This window comes from Phascolarctos cinereus, unplaced genomic scaffold (genome assembly GCF_003287225.1).
Source record: "Phascolarctos cinereus isolate Bilbo 61053 unplaced genomic scaffold, phaCin_HiC Scaffold_4;HRSCAF=312, whole genome shotgun sequence".
NCBI classification, from domain to species: domain Eukaryota; kingdom Metazoa; phylum Chordata; class Mammalia; order Diprotodontia; family Phascolarctidae; genus Phascolarctos; species Phascolarctos cinereus.
The window spans coordinates 514,440,518-514,463,824 of record NW_027555847.1 but is presented as its reverse complement, the minus strand read 5'-3'; the positions used below and the strand labels follow the sequence as shown (position 1 = coordinate 514,463,824).

At 37.9% G+C, this 23,307-nt stretch overlaps 1 protein-coding gene across 1 annotated transcript in view; it reads right to left on the bottom strand.

Moving 5' to 3' along the window:
- The window catches only part of RAB12 (RAB12, member RAS oncogene family), a 44,113-nt gene that overhangs the window by 10,235 nt on the left and 10,571 nt on the right, over nt 1-23,307 (bottom strand). Inside the window, exon 2 of the mRNA XM_020985523.2 lies at nt 4,167-4,227. Coding sequence (XP_020841182.2) covers nt 4,167-4,227 — 61 coding nt within the window. The remainder of the gene's footprint in view (nt 1-4,166; nt 4,228-23,307) is intronic.

The following is a 23,307-nucleotide window of genomic DNA, read 5'->3' as shown; positions in this document are numbered from 1 at the left end:
TAGATCAAATGACTTTAACTTTTCATGCTTAGGTAAAATTCTTGAATACATGTAAAAATTTTAAAAATATATGTATGTATATATATGTATGTTTATATAATATATATTTATATGTATGTATATATATAATATATACATACACACACACAGCAATATATATCAAAGTATATGAGACATGACGGAGAAAGTTCTTTTTCTGATTATATATGTATATATATTATGTATAAAACATGGAATTAAGGAATGTGAGATTGATTAATCTCAAAATAAAAATTACTTCAGTGCATATCCCTGGGCCTTTCGCTGCTTGTAAGCATTTGAAGGAACTGAAAAGCAGCTGTGCATCAGGTTGCTCTAACTCCAGATCTTCAGAAAACACTGGTTGTTGAGCTATTTCTCTAGTAAAACAAAATACCCAATACTAGATTACAGAAGAAAGCTATTCCTACCAGGGAACCAGAATTCAACTTAATAAGCATTTTATTAACCGCCTACTATGTATACAGTAATAACCTAAATGTTCACAATACGAAAAAAGAACAAGAGTCTTTGTCCTCAAAGAGCTTATATTATACCAGGCATAATAAAACATATACACAAGTAAATACTAAGTATGTTGTTCACTTGTTTTAGTCATGTCTGACTCTTCATGACTCCATTTGGGGTTTTCTTGGCAAAGACACTGGATTGGTTTGCCATTTCCTTCTCTAGCTCATGTTACAGATGAGGAAACTGAGGCAAATAGGATTAAGTGATAGGGTCACAGAGCTAATAAGTGTCTGAGACTGGATTTGAACTCAGGAAGACTCATTTTCTTGACTCCACGCTGCCACTCTATCCACTGCACCCCCTAGCTACCACTAAGTATGTGATCAAAGCAATTTCAAAATGGAACAAATACTAAAAACTGGGGGTTCAAGGCAAGGGGAAAGAGGTAGAAGTCACAACAAGCTTTGTGTAGGTAACAAGCTGTACTTTGAAAGGAGCTCAGAATTCTGGGAGGCAGAGATGAGGAAGGAGTGCATGTCAGAAATGGGGATCAGCCTAAGCAAAGGCAGAGGACGTGGTCTATAGACCAGCCTCCCTGGAACACAGAGTACCTGCTGGGGAGTGGTATGAAATAAGACTGGAAAGGCAGTCAGTCAACAAGCATTTACTAAGTACCTACTCTGTGCTAGGCACAGGACTAAGCTATGGAATACAAACAAAGGCAAAGGACAGTCCCTCTTCTCCAGGAGCTCACAGTCTAATGGGGGAGATAACATAAAACCAACTATGTATAAACAAGAGATACAAAGGACAAATCGGAGATAATCAACAGAGGGAAGGCACAAGCATTCGGGGGATCTTGTAGAAGGTGGAATTTTAGTGGGGATTGAAGGAAGTCAGAGAAGCAAAGTGGTGTAGATGAGAAGGGAGAGAACTCCAGGCATGGAGAACTTCCAGAGAAAATGGCTACTGTCACTGAATTGTAGATTACATGGTGGAGGAGGGGAGGGAGTGAGTGAGGTATAAAAAAGAAGGGTAGGAAGGGGTCAGGTTATGATGGGCTTTGAATGATTGAGGATTTTTTTAAAGGTAGGTGGAAGCCAGACAGTCCAGGGCTTAAGAAAAGAGATGGGTAGAAGGACTAGAGGTCACAGTGAAGATAAAGAAAAGGTTTTGGGAGTATGAGACAGAGGTAGAGATAGACGAACAGGAAGCTGTCATGACAAACAGCAAGTCTGGAGTTCAGGATCACGCAGTATAATAGTTATGGGTGATGGTGAGATCAAGGGCATGACTATTCCTGTGTGTATGAGGGGAAATGAAGAGAGAGGTGAATAAAAAGCTCACCTGGAGTGAGGAAGACTTGGGTTCAAACAGTTACCATTAATGACCCTGGGCAGGTCACTTAAGACTTTGTGTCTGTCTTAGTTTCCTCATCTATAAAACGGGGATAATAATAGCACCTGCCTCCCACGGCTGTTGTGCAAAATGCTTTGAAAACACTGAAGTTCAAAATAAATGCTCTTATCATCATTACTATCATTATTGCTGTTGTTGTTAAGATGGAGGTCATAGGAACTGAAGAGATCAATGTACTGAAAGAATAAGCTGCTATACAAGGGACCATCAACACACATACTGAAGACCCCAGGCATGAAGGCAGAAACTAAGGGGAGAGGGAAGTCTGTGAATCAGATACTGAATTTCCTGAGAAAGACAGGAGGGAGAATGACTGGGAGAGACCACCATCTGACTGCTGTACCTGTACTGCTTTCAAACTACATTTCTAGCACTTGGTTCTGACTGTGACATCAACATGCCCTTGAAGTCAGAGTAAAAAATGTCCATGATGCAAAAAAATTACAATAGCATGAGGTGGTATATCAATTGTTTGAAACAAAACAAACAAAAACATACATGGCTTTAATTGCAAAAGAGTGAAACATTAAGTCCTATGACTTTCCTTATGGCTTTTCCACCTATTCAGTCCAAGAACAATAAGTAAAAATAATTTTTTAAAATATCAAGTCTATTTCTCCATGTTTGCATCCGAAGAGCAAGAACCATGGGTCATGACTTACAAATCAAAATTTGTTGCCTTTTTAGACATGGCCTAATTCCATAAAATATTTTAAACAAAAACCTGAGGTTTCATAATTAAAAAGCAAAAACTAAAGTGAGCTACAAATGACTTAAAAAAAAAAAGATATTACCTCAGACAACTCCAGGAGGCCACTGACAAGCAATGTTGGTTCTGCTGTAGCTATGTCCCAAACAGGGACACAGATGAAGAATGAAGACATGCCACTAACATTCAAGCATTAGGTGACCGGTGATGCCAAAGATGAAGCAGCAATTAACGCAGATGGAAGCAAACAAACACATGGTGTGACAAACAGAGTTGAGGTTGACCTGCCAAGAGGAGTTAGTAAGCTGAGTATACTGCATCTATGTCATTAAAAACAAAATGGCATAACAGAAAATCTCAATGGTGTCATTTTAAAACCACCACTAGATTTCATTTCCTTTTCCACAAAACTTTTAGCACTAGATGTAGTTTCTAATGCCATCTGTGCATTAAGCAATGTTAACAGTTAAAGAAAAGCTAGCTAGTAGCTTAAAAGGTAGCTTTTACAAGAGAGACAGTTTATTCTTTCATTATAGTTGTAATTTAAGTTATACTAAAATACTATCAAAGAATACAGTATTAAAGCTGAAGAGTAAAAGGCTTTCCTGAGACTGGATTCTAGCCATCCAATCTGTATAAATGGGATTTTAAATACAATGAAGCAACATCAAAATTATGGTTAGAAGGGTTACTTACATGACTCACTGAAAAACACTCATGCTATATTATTCAAAAGTGCTTCTACTTTCCTAAGGGCCAATTTTCCTTTTCTTTTTAATTGACCTGATATGGTTTTGAATATTGGGATTTCCTTTAGATACTGTTACAAAATTTCATAAATACAAATAACATTTTGAAGATTAACATTTGAACTATTTTACTGATGACATTTTTATTATGCATGTCAAAGACATAAAATAAGGAACTAACAAACACTACCTCTTTATCATAGTAGTTTTTACCTTCCTAAAATGCCTTATTTGTAAGGAATGGCAAAATTGGTGAACACTGTCTTATGTGACTAAATTATTTTTTTTCCCAAAAGGTTAAGTCTTGTTTTCTAATGATAATAACTCCTTAATTTGCATGACATTTTACAGTTTAAAAGTATTTAACAGAATTCTGTTAAATAAAGAAACCGAGGCTCACTGAGTCAAATATTGCCTTGAGTCACATGATTAATTACTAAACAGAATCATAACTAAAAGGACTGCCCCCTGACTCCTGAGTCCAGTGCCTTTCCCACTACAGTGTTATATCCCTACTGTCTCTGCTTGTTCCCTATATTCTCATGTTTAAATATGCTTGGCCACTTTCAAGGTGCAATTAAGTTATCGCTTCTTATACTTCTGAGGAAGTAAGAAGTGATCTAAGTTCAACAAGTTTTGAAATGAGGTAAGAGAAAGAAAATGGAAATACAGAAAACCAGCTTAGGAACAGTTAATTTTATTAGACAAGCATATGGATCCATGTTAAAAAACACACACACACACACACACACACAGACAAACACATTGCTGGATGCATAGGTGCATACTGTTTTACTTACCAGATTTGTAATCTAATTTTCTTTCCCCTTAACTCTACTGTTTTGATTTTAAAATCAACACCTATGAATAAAACAGAGTAAAGAGGAACAATAAGAAGTCAAAACAATGAAAATAAAAAATAATAAAAATATCATATTTCTCTATTTTACATGTATATTCCTATTCAGAGTGGAAATATAAAAGTCCAATAGTCACATCACCATAAGCCATTAAAAAGAGGCAGAGGAATGCTACTGGCCTATAAACCTAATTTGTTTTCCAACTGTTGTACAAAATACAGTTGTATAGTTCACCATGCTTGATATCTTATGAATTATTCAGCATTTATTGGTCTAAATGACATTACTTCCTAGTAACAAAGATGCTGCTTTATTGAAAAATACATATTATATATATACATATTATATGTATATATACATACACATATACCTTAATTAATAAAGTTATAGTCTTATGAAATATATTATGGACTAATATTATTAACTCATGAAAATATTTCCCCTCAAGGAACACACTAGAGGCATTTGCCCCCACCTAATGTTAACTGGTTCTTTGAAATTACAGTATCAGGTAAATTGAAGTTCCTTATAAATAATCTTATAGATAGACAGGGACCAGTCTTTATTGGTATAGAGAGCACCTGGTGGAGCTATGTGGTACAATGGATAGAGTACTGGACCTGAAGTCAGGAAGACCTGAATTCAAATCCAGCCTAAGATACTCAATAGCTGTGTTATCTTTACCCCTTTCTGCCTTAGTCTCCTCAACTATAAAATGGGGATCAATAATAGCACCTACCTCCCAGGGTTGTTGTGAGGATCAAATGAGATATTTGTAAAGCACTTAGCACAGTGCCTGGCACATTCCCTCCCTCTCTCTCAGAGAGGAACTCCCTTTAACAAAGTAGGTATGCATCTTCTCTGCAACTTATAGTCTCAGTAGCTCAGAGTGCTGGGATATTAAGTGACTTGCCCAGAGTTACATGGTCAATATACGGTAGTCTTGGACTCAGGTCTTCCTGGCTCCAAGGCCAGCTTTTTATCCACTATACTACACTGCCCTTCACACAGAGGTAACTAAAAAAAAGTATGATACTAAGGTAATAGTATTTGGAAATGATGGTGCTAAAGGCAAAATCATGTAGGGTAACACTGTAGCGGTAAGACATTTTTAGTGATTTTAACAGCCTTGGACTAAATACAAAAGAAATTTAAATTTAAAAAAAATTGCACTCATTAAAAAGCACAGGGAAATATCACCTTAGCCTCTTTATCATTTCACTTAGTGTGGCTAGGACTTTGGGCAGAATTTAGAAAAGAATTCTTGCTTTATAAATAAGGCATTACTTCCTAGCACATAAGTCACTGTGTATGCAGTAAGTTATATACTTCGAGTAACTCAGCTGTTTTTTGGCTACCAGGAAATAGTACCATCAAAGTGAATTACAGATGTCCCCCAATTTCTATGGTTGCAAGGAAAGTTAACCAGAACTTAGAAAGCATTTCCTCATTAAAAGCTATGTTATAAATACAGGTTAGCTTTCCAGGTCAGTGAATAATATGATGCTTGAAATGTAATTCTGTACAAATAGAAGCTAACCACTATTTACAACAATGACTTCCTGAGCTCCAACAGATGCCAGAGACATATGTCTCTCTTACACTATAGCTCTCAAGTGTGAGAGTATTTCTACAGTGGAAAGGGTGAGAAGCTGGAATGGTATGACCAGGAAGAAGAAAGAGGGGTATGTATAAAAGACTTTAGGGATCTTGAGAAATCTAGAATGGGGAATAGATGAGGTGAAACTCTGATACCAGTGAGAAGGAGCTAAGGACAGGATAACAACATTTACAGGACTGGAGTTTCCCCTTATCCCAGATTCAGGAAAGTGCTAAAATTGAAGTATGTGATTTATGGAGTTTTTGTTCATATGTAAAGTACATATAAAAGTCAGGTATATGTGAGTTAGGGGCTCCTTCTATAGGAGAAATGCTCATCTCCAGTATCCTGGAAGTCTGGCAGCAGGGACTATGCATTACCTTATCTGAGCCTCACAACAGTGCTGTAGGGTCAGTTCTAGAGGGATTATAAGCTATTTTACAAATGAAGAAACTGAGGCTCAGAAAAGTTAAATGGCTTTCCCATCACCACACTGCTAGGAAGAAGCAAAAATCTAGCCACAGTGCTATGTTCCAGCCATTGTTGTTACTGGGAAATTCTAAATTCCAAATAACTTGCCTTGGAAATGTTAAACCTCATCAGAAGCAATGTAACCAAGCAGAGAAAATACTGGGACTTGGGAGTCAGCAAGAGCTACGTTCAAAACTCTAAACCTTATTAGCTCTGTAACTTTGGCAAAATCATGTGATCTCTGATCCTAGGCCAGTAGTATGAGATACTTGACATACTGACACTACTCTCAAGTATGGAGTGTGTCTGTTAAGCCATTTTGGAGAATCATCTGTCTGTTTTAACATCCTGGGGCTCCTCATTTCCTTTTGCTAATTTTTTTTTCTAACAATGGACATCTTCTGGGGGGGGGATTAGTAGGAATAAATGTAGTCATTTTACTTTAGTTTGCTTTTTTTTTTTTAAATCAACTTCTCAAATATAAGATGAAGTGGCTGGGCAGTTTATCTGAAAAAAGACCTAGGTGTTTACTGGACTGCATGTGCCATATGTATCCTCCTTAATGTGACATTGGTAGCCAAGAAAGCGGATGCAACCTTGGGCTGAATTCAGAAAGAAAGAGTGTGCATGAGCAGAGAGTCATAGCCCTGGTTCCATCACATGAAAAGTACTGTGCTCAGTTCTGGATGGTACCTTTTAGGAAGGACATTTATAAGCTGGAGAGAATACAGAGAAAGGATACCAGAATGATGAAAGGCCTCAACGTATGGCTTTCCAAAGGAAATGAGGACATTTATTTAGCTTTAAGAAGAAAATACTTAGGAGGAACACATGACAACTGTCTTCAAAAGCTATACTTTATGAAAAAGGGTAAAGACTTATTCTACTTGTTCCCAGAATGCATAATGAAGGAAAATGGGTAGGTGTCAAAGGGGCTGGGCTTGTTATTAAACAAAGCTTTCCAAAAATTATAACTGTCCAAAGTTGATATGCTCATCATTGTATCTTACTAAGATTTTCAGATAAAGCCTAGATGATTATTTGCAGAATGAAGTCTTATTAAGGTACAGGGATGGACTCTGAAATCCCATCCAATTCTGAGATTCTGATTCTGTTTATGTATATGTAAAATGTTCAAGACAGAGGTTATAAACTGATAGATGGCTATAGAAAAGGAAAGAAAGTTCACCTGATGTGTCGAGACAAGTTCAAAGGAATGTCTAAACAAACAAAAAAAAAAGGTTGAGAAACATTGCTTTAGAAGCCTAAAGAAAGGACTTTTCCTCCCTAAGGGTACATACAACTCACTGTCTAATGGAGTAACAGCCCCGGGATGAATTTGGCTCAATGCATATTAAGTTCACTAATTTCATCATCCTAGTTTGTTAAATGAGAAGGAAAAAAAGATTTATCAGTTCCAATTAAATGGTTTTATGTGAAAAAAACTCTTAAAACATAGTTAAGCTTAAATTTTGAGATATTTAAAAATTAACCCCTATAGTTTAGACTCAAATATATAATATTTATGAAATAAGTATGCAATTTAAAAAGTAAAACTATATTATAAAAAGGATTGTCCTAAAAGAATGTTTTCCAAAATTCTTTCAAACTCTATTTTTCTTTTCTTTTTTTTGAAACTGGCCTTCCTCTCACTCAGGCAAGAAGTTCAATGGCCACTTACAGACCTGATCTCAACATTGACAGGAGGCCTAGAAGTTTTAACTGGCTCATTTTCCTAACCTGAGCGGTTTTGCCTCTCCTGAGATAGCCTGTTAGCCTTCTCGTCCTAGGGTTCACTGCACCAATGCTGTGTTCAGTTTGGATACTCAATAGGTTTTAGCTCTACTGTAGCTCAGAATACCCAAACTTGTTGAACAATCAACCAACATCTCTGGCAGCAAGGATTATACACATGTGTCACCAAACCTGACTAAACTCCATTTTTCTAACCATTTTAATTTTTTAAAACCTGCTATCTATTATCTACTGACTCTCAAGACATTCTCCTTCCTTCTTTAATGCTTGCTTCAGGCTCTTTTCACCCCAACTTCCACCCTCAATACTAGGGAACTCTAATATGATACTCTTCCAAATAACCTAGAGTTGCAGCTCCTCAATCTACTGAATTCCCATAACCTACTCCTAAAACTCTACCTCAGCTACAAAAAGAGATGGTCTTGCCAACACCCACAAGTGTTCTGTTTTCATGTTCATGAGTTACAAAATTCCTTTATGTGATCATAATCATTCAGTACCTACAACCCTCATTCCTAGCCTTCATCCTCACCATCCTCCCACCAATGCTCTCTTCTTCAATTCTTTCCCAGGCTATCATCACTGTATTACCTACACTACTTCTCCCTTTCACTATCTTAACCCCCTGGTGAATCAATTAAATTCTACACTATCCTCTACTCTCACGTCCTGTGCTTCCTTATCTTATCATCCATCACGTCTTGCCTAACCCAAACCATGACCATGGATTATTCCCACTGTCTGCTGCCTTTGCTTTCCTTTATGCTACTGAATGAAGCTGGAAAAGATTATGAAACTGTGCTGACTGGATCCACCACAACTGTGGCTTACATAATTCCAACTAGGCCCTCAATGCAGCAAAGCAGTACTTTTACACTTCCCTAATCAAGTCATTTTCTCACTCACCAGAGTGCCATTCCAACCTTTTCATCCCTTGTGTATGTTAGAGAGGTTCGCCTTGGGAAGGAAAAAGGCTTTCCAAGGCACACCACCACATTCACTATACTCTCAGGTGAGAACCCTGCCTCATACTTGGATGAAAAAATTGAGGCCATTCTCCAAGAGCTTCTTCTTTCCTCCTCAACTCATATCACACAAATATCTTTCTTCACTATCTACTCCAACCCTGTCTCATATAAAGACATGGCCTTTTTCCTTCCCAAGGCGAACCTCTCTAACATACACAAGGGATACTTAATTCCATCCTGCCTTTTTCAGAAGATTTTCCCCTCTGTTATCTCCACTCTCTCACTAATCGTCAACCTCTCCCCATCTACTGGCTGCTTCCCTATTGCTACAAACACTCCCATGTCTCTCTTATCCTTTTTAAAAAAATCCTTCACTTGATCTGCCCATACCTACCAGCTATATCTCTCCTTCTTTCAGTGGCTAAAGTCCATAAGGGAGCCATCTCTAATCGGTACATTTCTCCTCCTCTACACTCTCAGCTGCCTGGCTTTAGAACATGTCATTCAAAAACTGCTCTCTCTAAAATCACCAATGATTTCTGAATTGCCAAATCTAAAGGACTTTTCTCAATCCTCATCCTTTCCGACTTCTTTGCAGCCTCTGAAATTGTTCATCACCCTCTTCTCCTTGATACTCTCTTCTCTCTAGATTTTTGTGACACTGCTCTTTCCTGGTTCTCTTCCTACCTGTCTGACCATTCCTTCCCAGTCTCCTTTGCTGGATCTTCATCCAGCTGATGCCTGCTAATTGTGGGTGTCCCTCAAGGCTCTGTCTTGGGTCCTCTTTCTCTTCTCTCTAAATACTATCATACTTGGTGACCTCATTGCTTCACATGGATTCAATTATTATCTCTATTCAAAGAGAGTTAGTATGTAAGTTACTTTTGGGAAATTAGAAAGCACTTGCCTCTAAAAATAATATAAAAAAACAGTTAGGTCTGTATGATGGTGTATTACCCTAAATGGGTCAGAAGCAAAGTAATACAGTAAACATAGTAAGTATAGCAAATTTAAGTATAAGAGTAGAGAATCTAATCAATATGCAAAATGAAGTAAAATGCACTGAGAGATCCAACTTCGGATGCCAGAAATTATCTTCTGCCTCCTCTCCAAACCAGATAGGGGTGGAGTAGGATTGAATAACTCTAGACTAAGAAGTCAGTCAATAAACATGTACTAAGTACCTACTCTGTGCTAGGCACTATGCTAAGTTAAAAGGCTAGAAAAAAAGGTAAAAGAGTTCTTGTTCTTGAGCTCACAATATAATGGGGGAGACAACATATGAACAACTATGTTCAAACAAGATATATACAGAATAAATTGAAAATAATCAACAGAGGAAAGGCAATAGGAGCAAGGCAAAAGGAGCAAGCCTCAAATAAGCTGGGAAAGGATTACTACAGGAGAGATTTTAGCTGGGCCCTGAAGGAAGCCAAGAGTCAGAGAAGAAGAAGGAGGGCATTCCAGGCATAAGGGACAGCCAATTGGAGTTGGGAGGTGGAGTGTCTTGTTTGAGGAAGAGCAAGAATGCCAGTATCAATAAATTGAAGAGTATACGTGTGGTGTGTGAGTGTGTGTGTGTGTGTGTGTGTGTGTGTGTGTGTGTGTACGGTATAGGCAGACTAAAAGGTAGGAAGTTATGAAGGGCTTTCAACACCAAACAGAGGATTTTATATTTGAACATGGAAGATGAAGCCAGTAGAGTTTATTGAACAGGGGAGGTGACATGGTCAGATCTGCCCTTCAGTAAGATCAATTTGACAGTTAAGTGGAGGACAGACTGGAGTGGGGAGAGACAGATCAACCAGCAGAGAGAATTACAATAGTCTAGGTGTGGGTGATGAGGGCCTGCACCAGGATGGCGGCAATGCATGAGGACAGAAAGGGCTGTATTTGTGAGATGTTACAAATGAAAAAATGACAGGATTTGACAACATACTAGATATGAGGGATTAGAGAGATGACAACTAGGTTGTATAAGTCTGGGTGATTGGAAGGATAGTGGTACCCTTTAACAATAATAGAGAAGTTAGGAAGAGGAAAGGGCTTGGTGGATAACATACAGGATTTAGTTTTGGACATGTTGAGTTTAAGATGTCTGTGGGACATCTGGTTTGAAATAATCAACAGGGAGTTGTAGATTAGAGTCTGGAGGTATTAGAAAGAGGTTAGGCCATTGGCCTAACTGAATCCAAGGGAGATGATGAGATCATTAAGTGAAATGGTACATAGGAAGAAGAGAAGAGGGCCCAAGATAGAGCCCTGTGGGATACTCCAGCCAGCAGGCATAACCCAGGTAAATATCCAGCAAATAAGACTGAGAAGAAGTGTAGGAGGAGAACCTGCACTGAGAAGATAGGCAGGAAGAGAACGAGGAGAGTAGTGCTTCAAAAACCTAGAGAGAAGAGTATCAAGAAGAGAGTGATCTGTAGAAACAAAGGCTACAGAAGGATCAAGAAGGATAAGGATTAAGAAAAGGACATTAGATTCGGCAATTAAGAGATCATTGCTACCTTTGGAGAAAGCAGTTCAGGTTAAATGAGGAGGTTGGAAGGCAGATTGCAGAGTTAAGGGGAGAAAGAGAGGAAAGGAAGTAGAGGCATCTACTATAGACAGCCTTCCCAAAGGTGTTAGAAGAGAGAGGATCTGCTCATTTCATCCTAATGAAACAAAGGAACTGGATGGACAGTGGTACTGAAATCTCTATGGGTGGCAGGGCTGAGCTACTGCCTATTCCCCTTCCTCTACACACCCACACCCACACCTCCAAGCCTTGACAGATCCTAATATATTCTTTGGGTATGCCAAATGGATGAATACACATCTCATACCCAGCCCCTCTTCTCTCTCCATACATTCTCTCTTAGTGATCTCATTAGTTCTCAAGGTTTCTACTAGCCCAGATGCCCAGACCATGCTTTACCTTATGTAGTCACTGACCAGTACACCATAGCCTGGCTAGTGAGGGCTTCTTGCCAGTTAACCCTGCTGATAACAACCAAAACTACACATCCAGTCCTCAGCTCTCTCCTTAGCTGCACTTCCGCATTTCCAGCTGCCTGCTAGATATCACATGCATGAACCACAGGTATTTCAAAATCAACAGGTCCCAAACAGAAATCCCCTAAAACCATCTTCCTTCCTAATTTCTTTTACATCTACTCCCTTCTCTCTATCCATACCACAACCACCCCAAGTTCAGGCTCCTGTAACCTCTGGCCTGGCCTTCTGCAGTAACTTCCTAACTGGTTTCTCTTCTCTCACTGATTAGTCCATCCTCCAAATAGTAGCCACATATTTATCCTTACAGCCCAGGCCTAACCATTTTACTCCTCTGATCGAGGAGCTTCACTGGCATTGCATCCTAAATAAAATATGAACTCCTCTTTGGAGTTTTAAAGCCCTTCATAATCTGTCCTCATATCATCTTTCCAGACTGACAGATAAATAGACGGACTGGCCTCCATGATCTCTACATTCTAGGACGTAAAATAACTGTATGACCATTAAATCTTGACCTCAATTCTGCTTGAAAATTACAATGAATGCTGTACTTTTGTTACTAATGAAGATCCATTTCATGGTCTTTTGACATGACAATATGATATTCATGGAACTAAATATTTCTTTTTAAAGATTTACTACGTGGTAGAGTACTAGTTCTCTTTGAAAGTGATTTTTTAAGCCCTCTGTGTTCAAGGATATTCTGTTTCTGCAGGTATAGTCATTAATTTAAGGTTGTGTTAGAATATCTTTTGAATCTGAAAAGCAAATCAGATTATTAAACTAAAAATGGAAGGACATACAGAACATCAATTCAGCTGTATTTACTATTAAAGTAGTAAGGGTCATAACAATTTATAACCCATAAATGTGTGTTTTTGTTATAGAAATGATAATTCCACTTGAATTATAGGAATATAGGATGTTTTTTACATCTTAAACAAAGTGAGCATCCATTGCTGAATAAACTGTGGTGCATGGATGTAATGAAATATCATGTTCAATAAGAAATGACAAAAGATGCAGAAAAATGAGAAAATATATAATACGCACATACATACAGACACGTATAGTGATTCAGTAAGTAAGCAAAGTAAACCCAGGAAAACAATATAATTATTTTGCTAATAGTGTTAAAGAAAAAAATCATTAAAGGGAAGCCAAATTCTGAGTAACAGTAATGACTAATTACAATTGCTGGAGAATAGATAATGAAACATTCATTCCACCTCTTAGCAGGCAGGTGGGGACTATAGGGCAGAGTGCAGCATAAAATTGTCAGATGAAATCAATTTTTAAGTTATTATGGCTGAACTACTTTCCTTTTATACAAGGGTGAGGTAGGGGATAGGATTCATATGGAAATGACTTGGTGTAATAACAAAAGGCCCATATATAACTTTTTAAAAGCGAGTTAAAAAAATTCTTATGTAAGCTATATACAGTTGGTTTTAGTAATGCTTGATTTGAAAACTTGAATTTATTCCAATGCAATCTATGCATTAGGAAACAGTCTGAGGATAATTAGAACATATTATTTGCTTATGTGTCATTTCATCTTCAAGAGACAGGGAGACCCAAAAAGCTGTACCACTTCACAATAACTCACAAGTTGCAACTGTTTCCCCACCATTCTGTCCCAGTCAGAGGATGACCTCAAAAGATGGACTAGGGGAAAAGCAGCAGAGAAGTCACCAGTATACCCTGGGCCTCTGGGAAAAGGAGATGCCTGACTTAAACTTCTGTGCTTGCTGGTGGTTGGGGGTTGAGGAGTGATCATCTTCTTTAACCTGGGATGAAGTGAGAGCTACTAAGGCAAAGGGAGGAAGAATGAGTAGAGAGAGCCCTGCTTCAAACCACACCCAACGGGCTAAGTGTGGGGGTTTCCCAAGGAATCGAATTCAGGGCCCATTTCTACACACAGAAGTCAGCTCTTTTTCAGGGTAAAGTGTCACATTTATTGTACATTTTCTGGTGCAGTAAGAGCTGTGGGTGGATGAGGGCTGGTTGGCATCCATTCTATGACTTTTCTATGGCTGCAGCCCTGCTCTGGGAACCAGAGTTCAGGCTGAGCAGTGGCCCAAAGGCAAGTGTCATCAGTATTTACATACAATTATGTATTTCTTAACCATTTAACATGTATAAAACTGTGCTACCTTTTTTTAAAAAATTCCCTTTTATTTGCGGTGTGTGTGTGTGTGTCACTCTATTCTTCTCCCTTATGCCCTGTGGTTTTTATTACTCAATTTTGCATAGAGGTGATTTTTAGGAAAGCATATGTTGAGTTATAAAAGAACTGGTTGCAACTTAGGAAAGCATTTCTCAAACTGTTAGTTCTGTTAATCAGTCCAAGTGGAATCACACACACACACACACACACACACACACACACACACACACACACAGACTTTGTTCTCAGTGTCACTTATACACAAGGTGTGCATTCAATCAATGCAGAGAACAACTGTGGATTGATTAAAAACAATTACATGGCTGAAAAAATTGGTTTCTTTTCCATCTAGAATCATTTACAGAACAGGCCCAATAAGCATACAATAGTTGATTGCTGAGTATATGTCCACCTTGGCAGAATTTGGGTAAAATAATCACTGTCCATTACAGTCTTATTTACTTTACTATAAACACTTCTCCAGAAGTTTAAAGAAGTCCCAGACAATTAAACAAATAAGTACAAACTTAGTATGAAAATCAAATCCCCAAACAGAGAACTATAAATGTCAATCACTATATCCAAAATCTTGCATATCTATCCCACCCAACCCCAAGAAATCCACTGAACTTCAGGATTTACCCAGGACAGACTCAACCTCCTATCTCTAGCTCACCAGACTCCCAGGCAATGCTTCATTCCATTTAACTATCCACAGGGACATTCTTTCATCTCTGCCTTCTGCCATTTCAAACCACTCCCCACCCTGTATCGCTGGGCTTTGAAACAATGTTCTTTCCATTGTACAAGATCCAATTAATGTTTATCTAACAGCAGCTTCAATAATCCCTCCCATGTGTTTAAGAGAGAAAAGAATCTTTGATAAAGTGGGAGTTTTATTGTCATTTTCCCTAAGATCCTATTTCCTTTTAAGGGTACAATAATAATAATGTTGCCTTTGTGGAAGGACTAATAAAGCTGGTAATATATTTAAAAAGCATTAGATTAAAAAATATTTTGTGGTGTTTGTTATTCCTTAATAGTAAAAAAAAAAAGCATAAAAGAAAAAAAATCAAGTGAAGATATATAAGTGACCAGAGCAGTTCTGCTTCCTTCACCTTTGTCCCTTTTCCCCTAATGGCCCTCTCCTCCACTTTGGCTCATTGTCTCAGAGGATCACAGGACTGCAGATTTAGAGCTCAAAGCATCAAATACAACAGACTTTTTCTTAAACAGATGAAGAATCTGAAGCCCAGGGAAGTTAAATGACATCACCAACACATGCTTAAGAGGTAGGATTGGAATCTAGGCCCTCAGATTACAGAACAAGTGCGTTTATTATTCTATGCACATACTGCTTTCCTTTCCAGGTCTCATACAATCCTTTCTTTAGAAAGAACACTATTTCTGCTTTCAAAACTTTGTATTTAAGACAGGGTGGGGAATCTGAGGCTTCAAGGCCACATGCAGCCTTCTACGTCCTTGGGTGTGGCCTTTTGACTGAGTCCAAGTTTTACTGAACAAATCCTTTTATTAAGGGGATTTGTTCTGTGAAGTTTGGATTCAGTCAAAGGGCCACACTTGAGGGCCACATGTGGCCTCAAGGCTGCAGGTTCCCCACCCCTGGTCTTAGACTTATCTACACTGCTGCTCTACACTTAACCTCACCTGGATCTTAAATCACTTGTAACTTAAACTACCCCCTTACTGACTTTAGTTCTTCCCAACTTCCAACTTGTACAACTCCATATTAGTCACTTTCCCTTCTTCCCTCCAACACAGACTTGGATATTAGGGCTATGTCTTTAAGAAGGAATAGGAGTTTAAAAAAAAAAAGGAGGAATAGCATCTTGGAGAGTAACACTTTAACTCATTCTGGAGTGGGTTAGCTGTTTTGGTACAGAGAAGCTACCGGAGAACTGAGAGAAAGGATGAACAGAACTTCTTTCCTGAGAAACTTAATTCACAATCTGTGTTTGAAGAGACATTGTGACTTGCATTTAACTATTATTTTGTAAAGAGACATTATGAAGACAATTACCATTGTAACTGAATTACTTTTCTATAATTCAAGGAGTTGATGTTGCAGAGAATATTCCATTGTTTTTCCTGCTTTTGAAGAGTACAGAAATGACTCTGTGAATTTTCTTCATTGTCAGTCTACTGTAAACATTTATGTCTTTGTATTATTTGTTACTGTATAAATTGTATGGACAATAACATTTATGTTTATCCAAGCCTATGAGACCAGGGTTTGAAAATGAGAGCCAGATGAGTGAAAGCTTATGGAAAAAAAAAAGATTTGTCCAGTTTATTTATAGACTGGGACTGGGGGTGGCGGTGGGGGGGGGGAGAAGGGATAATTCATGGGAGAGAGATTGTACATTTCTATCAATTTATAAGGAACTATCACTACCTTAGAAGCCAGGATAAGAATAAATAAGAAAATGAATTAGTAGCAATTAACAGAAGAAATGAAAAGTTGGTTTGATTACTAGAGCACATTTGACACCCACTAAGGTTACACGAAAAGTCAATGACCTTAAAATCTCTTACATTAGCATTTAGTTATCTATCTTTTCAGGATGTAGTGGGCCCAATCGGCTTTTAAGGGTTCTAAGTTTTCCTATCTGAGTTCATCCTGGAAACATACCTTTCCTTTTTTTTTAACTAGATGATGTAAATTTCCTAGTTTCTTTTAAGACTGGCAAAATAAGAACTATATCAGTCTTTATATTTTGCAAAGCCTCATTCATTGTGATAGGTTCATGTATTTAAATAGAAACAAAACATTCTTGTCTTAATACTATGATATTCAATATGGAACTTAAAACAACTGACTTCTTTAAACTATAAATCAACTTTTATGTTAACGGAAATAATATGTTACCTGAAATTAAACATAGCAATAAAGCAGACAAAAGAACGAACACTGAATCAGCATGGAGTGGGAAAGAATGTAAGGAGTCAGGGGACTTGGGTTTGAAGCTGGTTCTGGCACATTCTTTTACCTTAATAATAGACTGCGATCTATTTTAGGACATTAAATGTTTAGAGATCAGACAACCATCTTGGATAAGAAAAATATATTCATGCATCAAGAATCAATCTGTGAGTTGATCATGAACTCAGTTGCTATATCTTCGACACTTGACTCAAGTTTAAAGAGATTAAGTTGCTTACTCAGGACCAAAGGGCTTGTGTCAAGTGGAATTTGAACTAGGGTCTTCCTACCTCCAAGTTGAGCAGCCCAGCCATAACTCCAAGATTTCTTTCCATCTTGCTACATGGTATTTAAAAATTAAATAACAGTAAAAACAAATCATTACCCAGTCCTACAAGTGGACTAAATTTTGAAATCCACAAAATGTTCTTACATAGGATTAATTCACTGTCAGTAAGAAAAAGACAGAGTAATAAGAACAAAACTTTAAGGTGTTTGCCTAGCTTAGAATTTTAGACTGATAAAAGGCATTACAAGTCAAAGTGTATGAAACAGAACACATTAGCTGACTGGGCATTGAATGTTTTATGCAAAATATTCTATGCAGATGACTACCCAATCTATATAGGACCATAAGACTTAGAGATGAAAGGAACCTTTGAGATAATCTAGTCCAATCTCATCAGTCATAGACATAGAAAAGTTAAGTAATTTGTCCAAGGTCAGTGTTATCTCCAGCCCTTACCTTCTTCCTAAGCTCCAGACTCACAAATCACATGCCTTATAAGAAATTTTCAATGAATATTTCTAAACTAACTAAAACTCAACATTTTCCAAGTTAACCTCACTGTTTTCTCAAAATCTGCTTTTCTTTTTGATTTCACTGCTTCTACTAATGGCATCATTTACAGTCTCCCATATTCAAAACTCTGGGGGTTCTTCTTTCTTCTTCAAAACTAATCAGTTATCATTTCCTATTGCTTTTTACCAGGAGAAATGCCAGGAGCAGAAAAGAGGTTGATATACAACATTTGTAGATTTAACCAAAGCCTTTGATACTGCCAGTTGTGAGGGCTTATGGAGAATCATGTTAAAATTTGGTTGCCTGGAGAAGTTCATCAGTATTATACGTCAATCTTGTGTTTGCTCCCATTTATTTTGTTTGTTTTTGCTCCCATGATTTTTAGCATGTTTTCAACCATGTTGTCAAATGCCTTCAATAAGGACGAACACAGAATCAAGGTCAGCTACTGCACTGATGTAAATTCTTCAACTTGAAAAGGCTACAAGCCAAGACCAAAGTGGAGGGAGTGTTGGTGTATGATTTTCTGTTTGCAGATGATTGTGCACTCAATACAACCTCTGAAGCTGAAATGCAACAAAGTATGGATTGATTCTCTGCTAATTCTGGCCTAACAATTAACACCAAGAAAACACAAGCCTCCACTACACCATCCATATGTGGAACCATCCATTACAGCAAATGGAGAAGTTTTGAATGCTGTGAATAAGTTCACTTACCTTGGTAGTGTACTTCCCAGGATGTACACACTGATAATGAGGGTGACGTATGTATTATCATAGCTAGCTCTGTGTTTGGGAGGCTCCAAAGGAAAGTGTGGGAGAGAAGAGGCATTAGAATGACTTCCAAACTAAAGGTCTACAGAGCCATTGTGTTGATCTCATTGTGGTACCCCTGTGAAACCTGGACAATATATCAGAACCATGCCAGGAAAATGAATTGCTTCCATTTGAATTGTCTTAGGAAGATTCTGAAGATCACCTGGCAGGATAAGATATCAGACACTGAGGTCCTTCCTCGAACTAAACTGCCATGCATTCAAACTCTGCTTCAGCTAGTGCAACTCTGATGGGCTGGCCACGTTGTACGAATGCAAAACCTATGCTTGCCAAATTATTATGGATTATTTTATGGAGAACTCACACAGGACAAGAATTCACATGGTGGTCAGAGGAAGCGATTCAAGGACACTCTCTAGGTCTCTTAAGAGAGCTCTGGAATTGTGTGACATGGGAGACACTGGCTCAAGGTGCTTTACTCTATGGGTAAGGCAGAAGTGAAGCAGCTCAAAAGAAACATGAGATGTGCAAATTTGGAGAATCCGCCCTAAGGGTTCATGCACTATTTATGCCCAACCTATGGTAGAACATTCTGAGCTTGTACTGGTCTGGTCAGCCACAGTAATCTGACTCTAGCACAGCAATGTCACTTTGGTCCTCTTTAAGAACAGAAGAACAACAACCCACCAACCAATCCTATTGCTTTTACCTTCTCAGTCTCCTTCCTTACTTTGTTTTCCTATTGTCACTTCCCAAGTACAGGTCTTCCTTCTCAACTTCCTGAACAATTTGTCCTAAGTGGCCTGCCCAACTCCAATCTCTTCTTGATCTAATGTATCTGTCACACTGCTGTCTGATTAATATATTTCCCTATGGATAGATCTGGTCTTGTGACTCCTCTGCTCAAAATAGTCCCTATTACTTACCAATTAGGGTTCAAACCCCTTAGATTACTATTCAAAGCCCTACATTATCTTATACTATCCCGCTTTTTCAGTCTTATATTCCCCTCCTCATATTGTTGTCAACTAGACTATAAGGCACTTCCATGCCTTAGCTTAAATTTTATATGCCCTTTTCTCCAGGCTTTACTGAACTTGCTAGATTCTTACCCATTTTTAAAAGTCTAACTGCCACCTCTTCCATGGAGCCTTCCTTGACGTCCTCCCACCCTTTGGACAACTTAGAAATGACAGAGATTAAGGAAAAAAATTTTTTAGCATAATTTTCTGTAATTCTTCACATTTTTCTTATAATTCATTGATTAAAAAGATATATCCTATGAACTGATTCATTGTAGTCTTAAAATCTGAGCATTCAACTACTCTGAAACCATTCAAAATATCATGTCTGGAGAAGAATTGGTTAAGTCCTCAGTTTATACCTCTGATATATTTATGTATTAATTCTGTGTTAGAGTTGGGCTGGGTTTTTTGTTTTAATCATCATATTCCCTTAAACCTGTAATTAGCTCTATGAGGGCAGGAATCTTATTTAAATTTTACATCTTCCACAGGAGCCAGTAGATAATTAACAGAAATGTATATATGTATTTTAAGGCAATTGGGGTTAAGTGACTTGTCCAGGGTCACACAGCTAGTAAGTGTCAAGTGTTTGGCCTGAGGCCAGATTTGAACTCAGGTCCTCCTGACTTCAGGTCCCATACTCTTTCTACTGCACAACCTACCTGCCCCCCAAAAGAATATATTTTAAATAAAAGAGATTGTCAAGAACACAAAGGAACTGAGGACTTGCCAATTCTTCTCCAGACATGATATTTTGAATGATTTCAGAATGGCTAAATGCTCTGATTTTAAGACTACAATGAATCATTCACAGGATATATCTTTTTAATCAATGAACTGTAAGAAAAGTATGAAGAATTACAGAAAAATTAAGCTAAAGGTTTTTTTCTTCCTAATCTCTATAATTTCTAAGAAGTATCACTAACCTATATTTGTTTTCTTTGTAGGATGGAAAGGTCATAAGAGGAAGAATTAGTCTGCAGAAATATTATATATAAATATGTTGGTTTTTTGTATGGAACAGTAATGCTACTAATAGAATGGAAAAAATAACTGGAGTAGGAGTCAGGCAACTAAAATTCTTGTCCTTATTTTACTACTTACTGGCTATATATGTGAGGCTCGGTTTTTCACTCTGTAAAATGTAGATGACATACCTCCCTTCTTACTTTACAGAATGTTACAGTTTTGTTTTTTTTTCTGGGGGGGGGGAGTCCTGACTCAGGCCAGACTCCTGTTAGTTTTGGTTCTATGCTAAAACAAAATTAGACACTCATAAGTCATTCAACAAACGAAGTTGATATTCAATAAAGATAGAACCACAATTGATACAGCTGAATAAAGCTCCCTTGCTTAGAGTTCTTCATGGCTATTTTGTTCTTAGGTGACCAAGAAGTGATGCTGACACCCTGGGCCTTCTATTCATCTGAGCCAACCAAGTCTTTAGGATGGTGTCAATGCTACCTTTAAAGGAGAAACTGTCTTAACTTGCATAGATGCAGGAATAGACATTTTGCTCCTAGCACACAGGGTGTATGATATGACACTGGGTTGTGAAGATGCCAACAAAAAGCAAATTCTGCCACAGTTTACCATGTTGGAAAGCCTTCAAGTACAACCTCATCACCAGACTGCTTTCTAAGGACTAGCCTAGATAAGTATGAAGAGTCCCATTACCAGCAGAAGGGCCACTTGGCAACAAAGAAACCCACAAAACAAAGACAAAAGAAAACAAAGAAAATGGCCCTCAGGATGTGTGCCCCAGCTTTTACCCCTAAAGTGGCTGTGACACAGTGGCAGGAAAAAGGGACACAAAGTACAAAAACAAACAAACAAACAAACCTACAAACAAAACCTGATAAAGTCTTCCTGTTGGCTATGATCATTAACTTAGCAGTCAGCATTTTAAATGTGAATTGAAGAAGTGGATCATATTCTTTATACTAGCACTATAAAGGGAAAAACTGCTGCTAAATGAAAGGTTGGCTTGGAGGAGCTCCCTTGAAAGCCAATAAGAGGTAAGGAGGAGATTGGAGTTATTATATATCCAGAGGCCACAAGAAATGATGTTTCATTGGACACCTGGTTATGTTAAGAGTACTCATGATAAGCATTTGTGAAATTAGCATCAAGAACACAGATGATAAAGAGGTAGGGAAATTCTAGGAAGAATTTAGGGTTGGAGATGTAAACCTGTCCACCTCTAAGGCCATCCAGTCCAATCCCTTCATTTTACAGAAGAGAAAACTAAGGTTTCAGGGCAGGTGGGTGGCGCAGTGAATAGAGCTCTGGCCTTTGAGTCAGGAGGACCTGAGTTCACATCCAACCTCAGACACTTAACACTTACTAGCTGTGTGACCCTGGGCAAGTCACTTAACCCCAATAGCCTCAGCAAGAAAAAACAAAACAAAACAAAACAAAACTGAGGTTCCAGGATAGGTTAGTGACTTTCCCCAGAACACACTGGTATCATGAGCATCAGAGGCAGGGTCTGCACCCCAGTTTTCTGACTTTTAAGTCAGTACCCTTTTCTGCTTTTACACTGCTTCTTCCAAATTAAATCAATATATATTTTAATAATCAGTAACTTCAATGTAAAAGTAAGTTTATAAGATATCATCAGAGAGATATATGACTGGAATTGGAAGCTTCCAGGAGAGCTGCAGATTAGCCATAGGTAGAATACATGCTCCATTGCAATGTAAAAAATAAAAAAGGCCCCCAGGGCACTGGAAGAATGCTTGTGGAGGCTTGACAAGAGTGGCACAAGATGAAAAGGCACTGGCAGGAGTATGCACATGGATGAGATCATAGAGTCATTAAAATGACAAATAAAATATTATTCTTGTGAAGGAACAGGAATATCTTCCTCAGTATTACATACGGATGGAAAACCAGAAATTAAGACATTTCTCAAGGCCATATAGAATCAAACAAATAAAAAAAATCAAACAAAAGTAATAGAATCAAGATTATAAATTAAGTTATCCAAATGTTAGTCCAGCATGCTGTCTTTGACTAAATCACACTGAGTTCCAATTAGTAACAAAGTCCCATACTACTCCAATAAGACTGTAATATCCGAAAGGAAAGAATACCAAATTACAAGCTAATAAATTCATATTTCTTTCTTTCTCTCTCTCTTTCTCTCTCTCTTTTTTTTTTGACTAGATTTCACTGTGTACCCAGGGACATCCCTCATAAAATAGTAATAATACTTGTCTCTTTAACGTACTGCATTTTTGGCTTATAGTGTCTGGTTGATAAATGTTTTCAAAAAGTCAAAGATGTATGATGTTTTCCTTGCTTAATCAAAGGGCAAATCTTAGATTCTGCAAAGGGTGTATGGGAAAGAGAATCTCTAAAAAATTTTTTGTCAATTCAAAGTATAATGAAACATTTCTTAAGAAAGGCAAAGTATAATGAAACCTTTCTTAAGAAAGGTCTGGGGAGGAGGCAGCTAGGTGGCACAGTGGATAGAGCACCTGCCCTGGATTCAGGAGGACCTGAGTTCAAATCCGGCCTCAGACACATAACACTTACTAGCTATGTGACTCTGGGCAA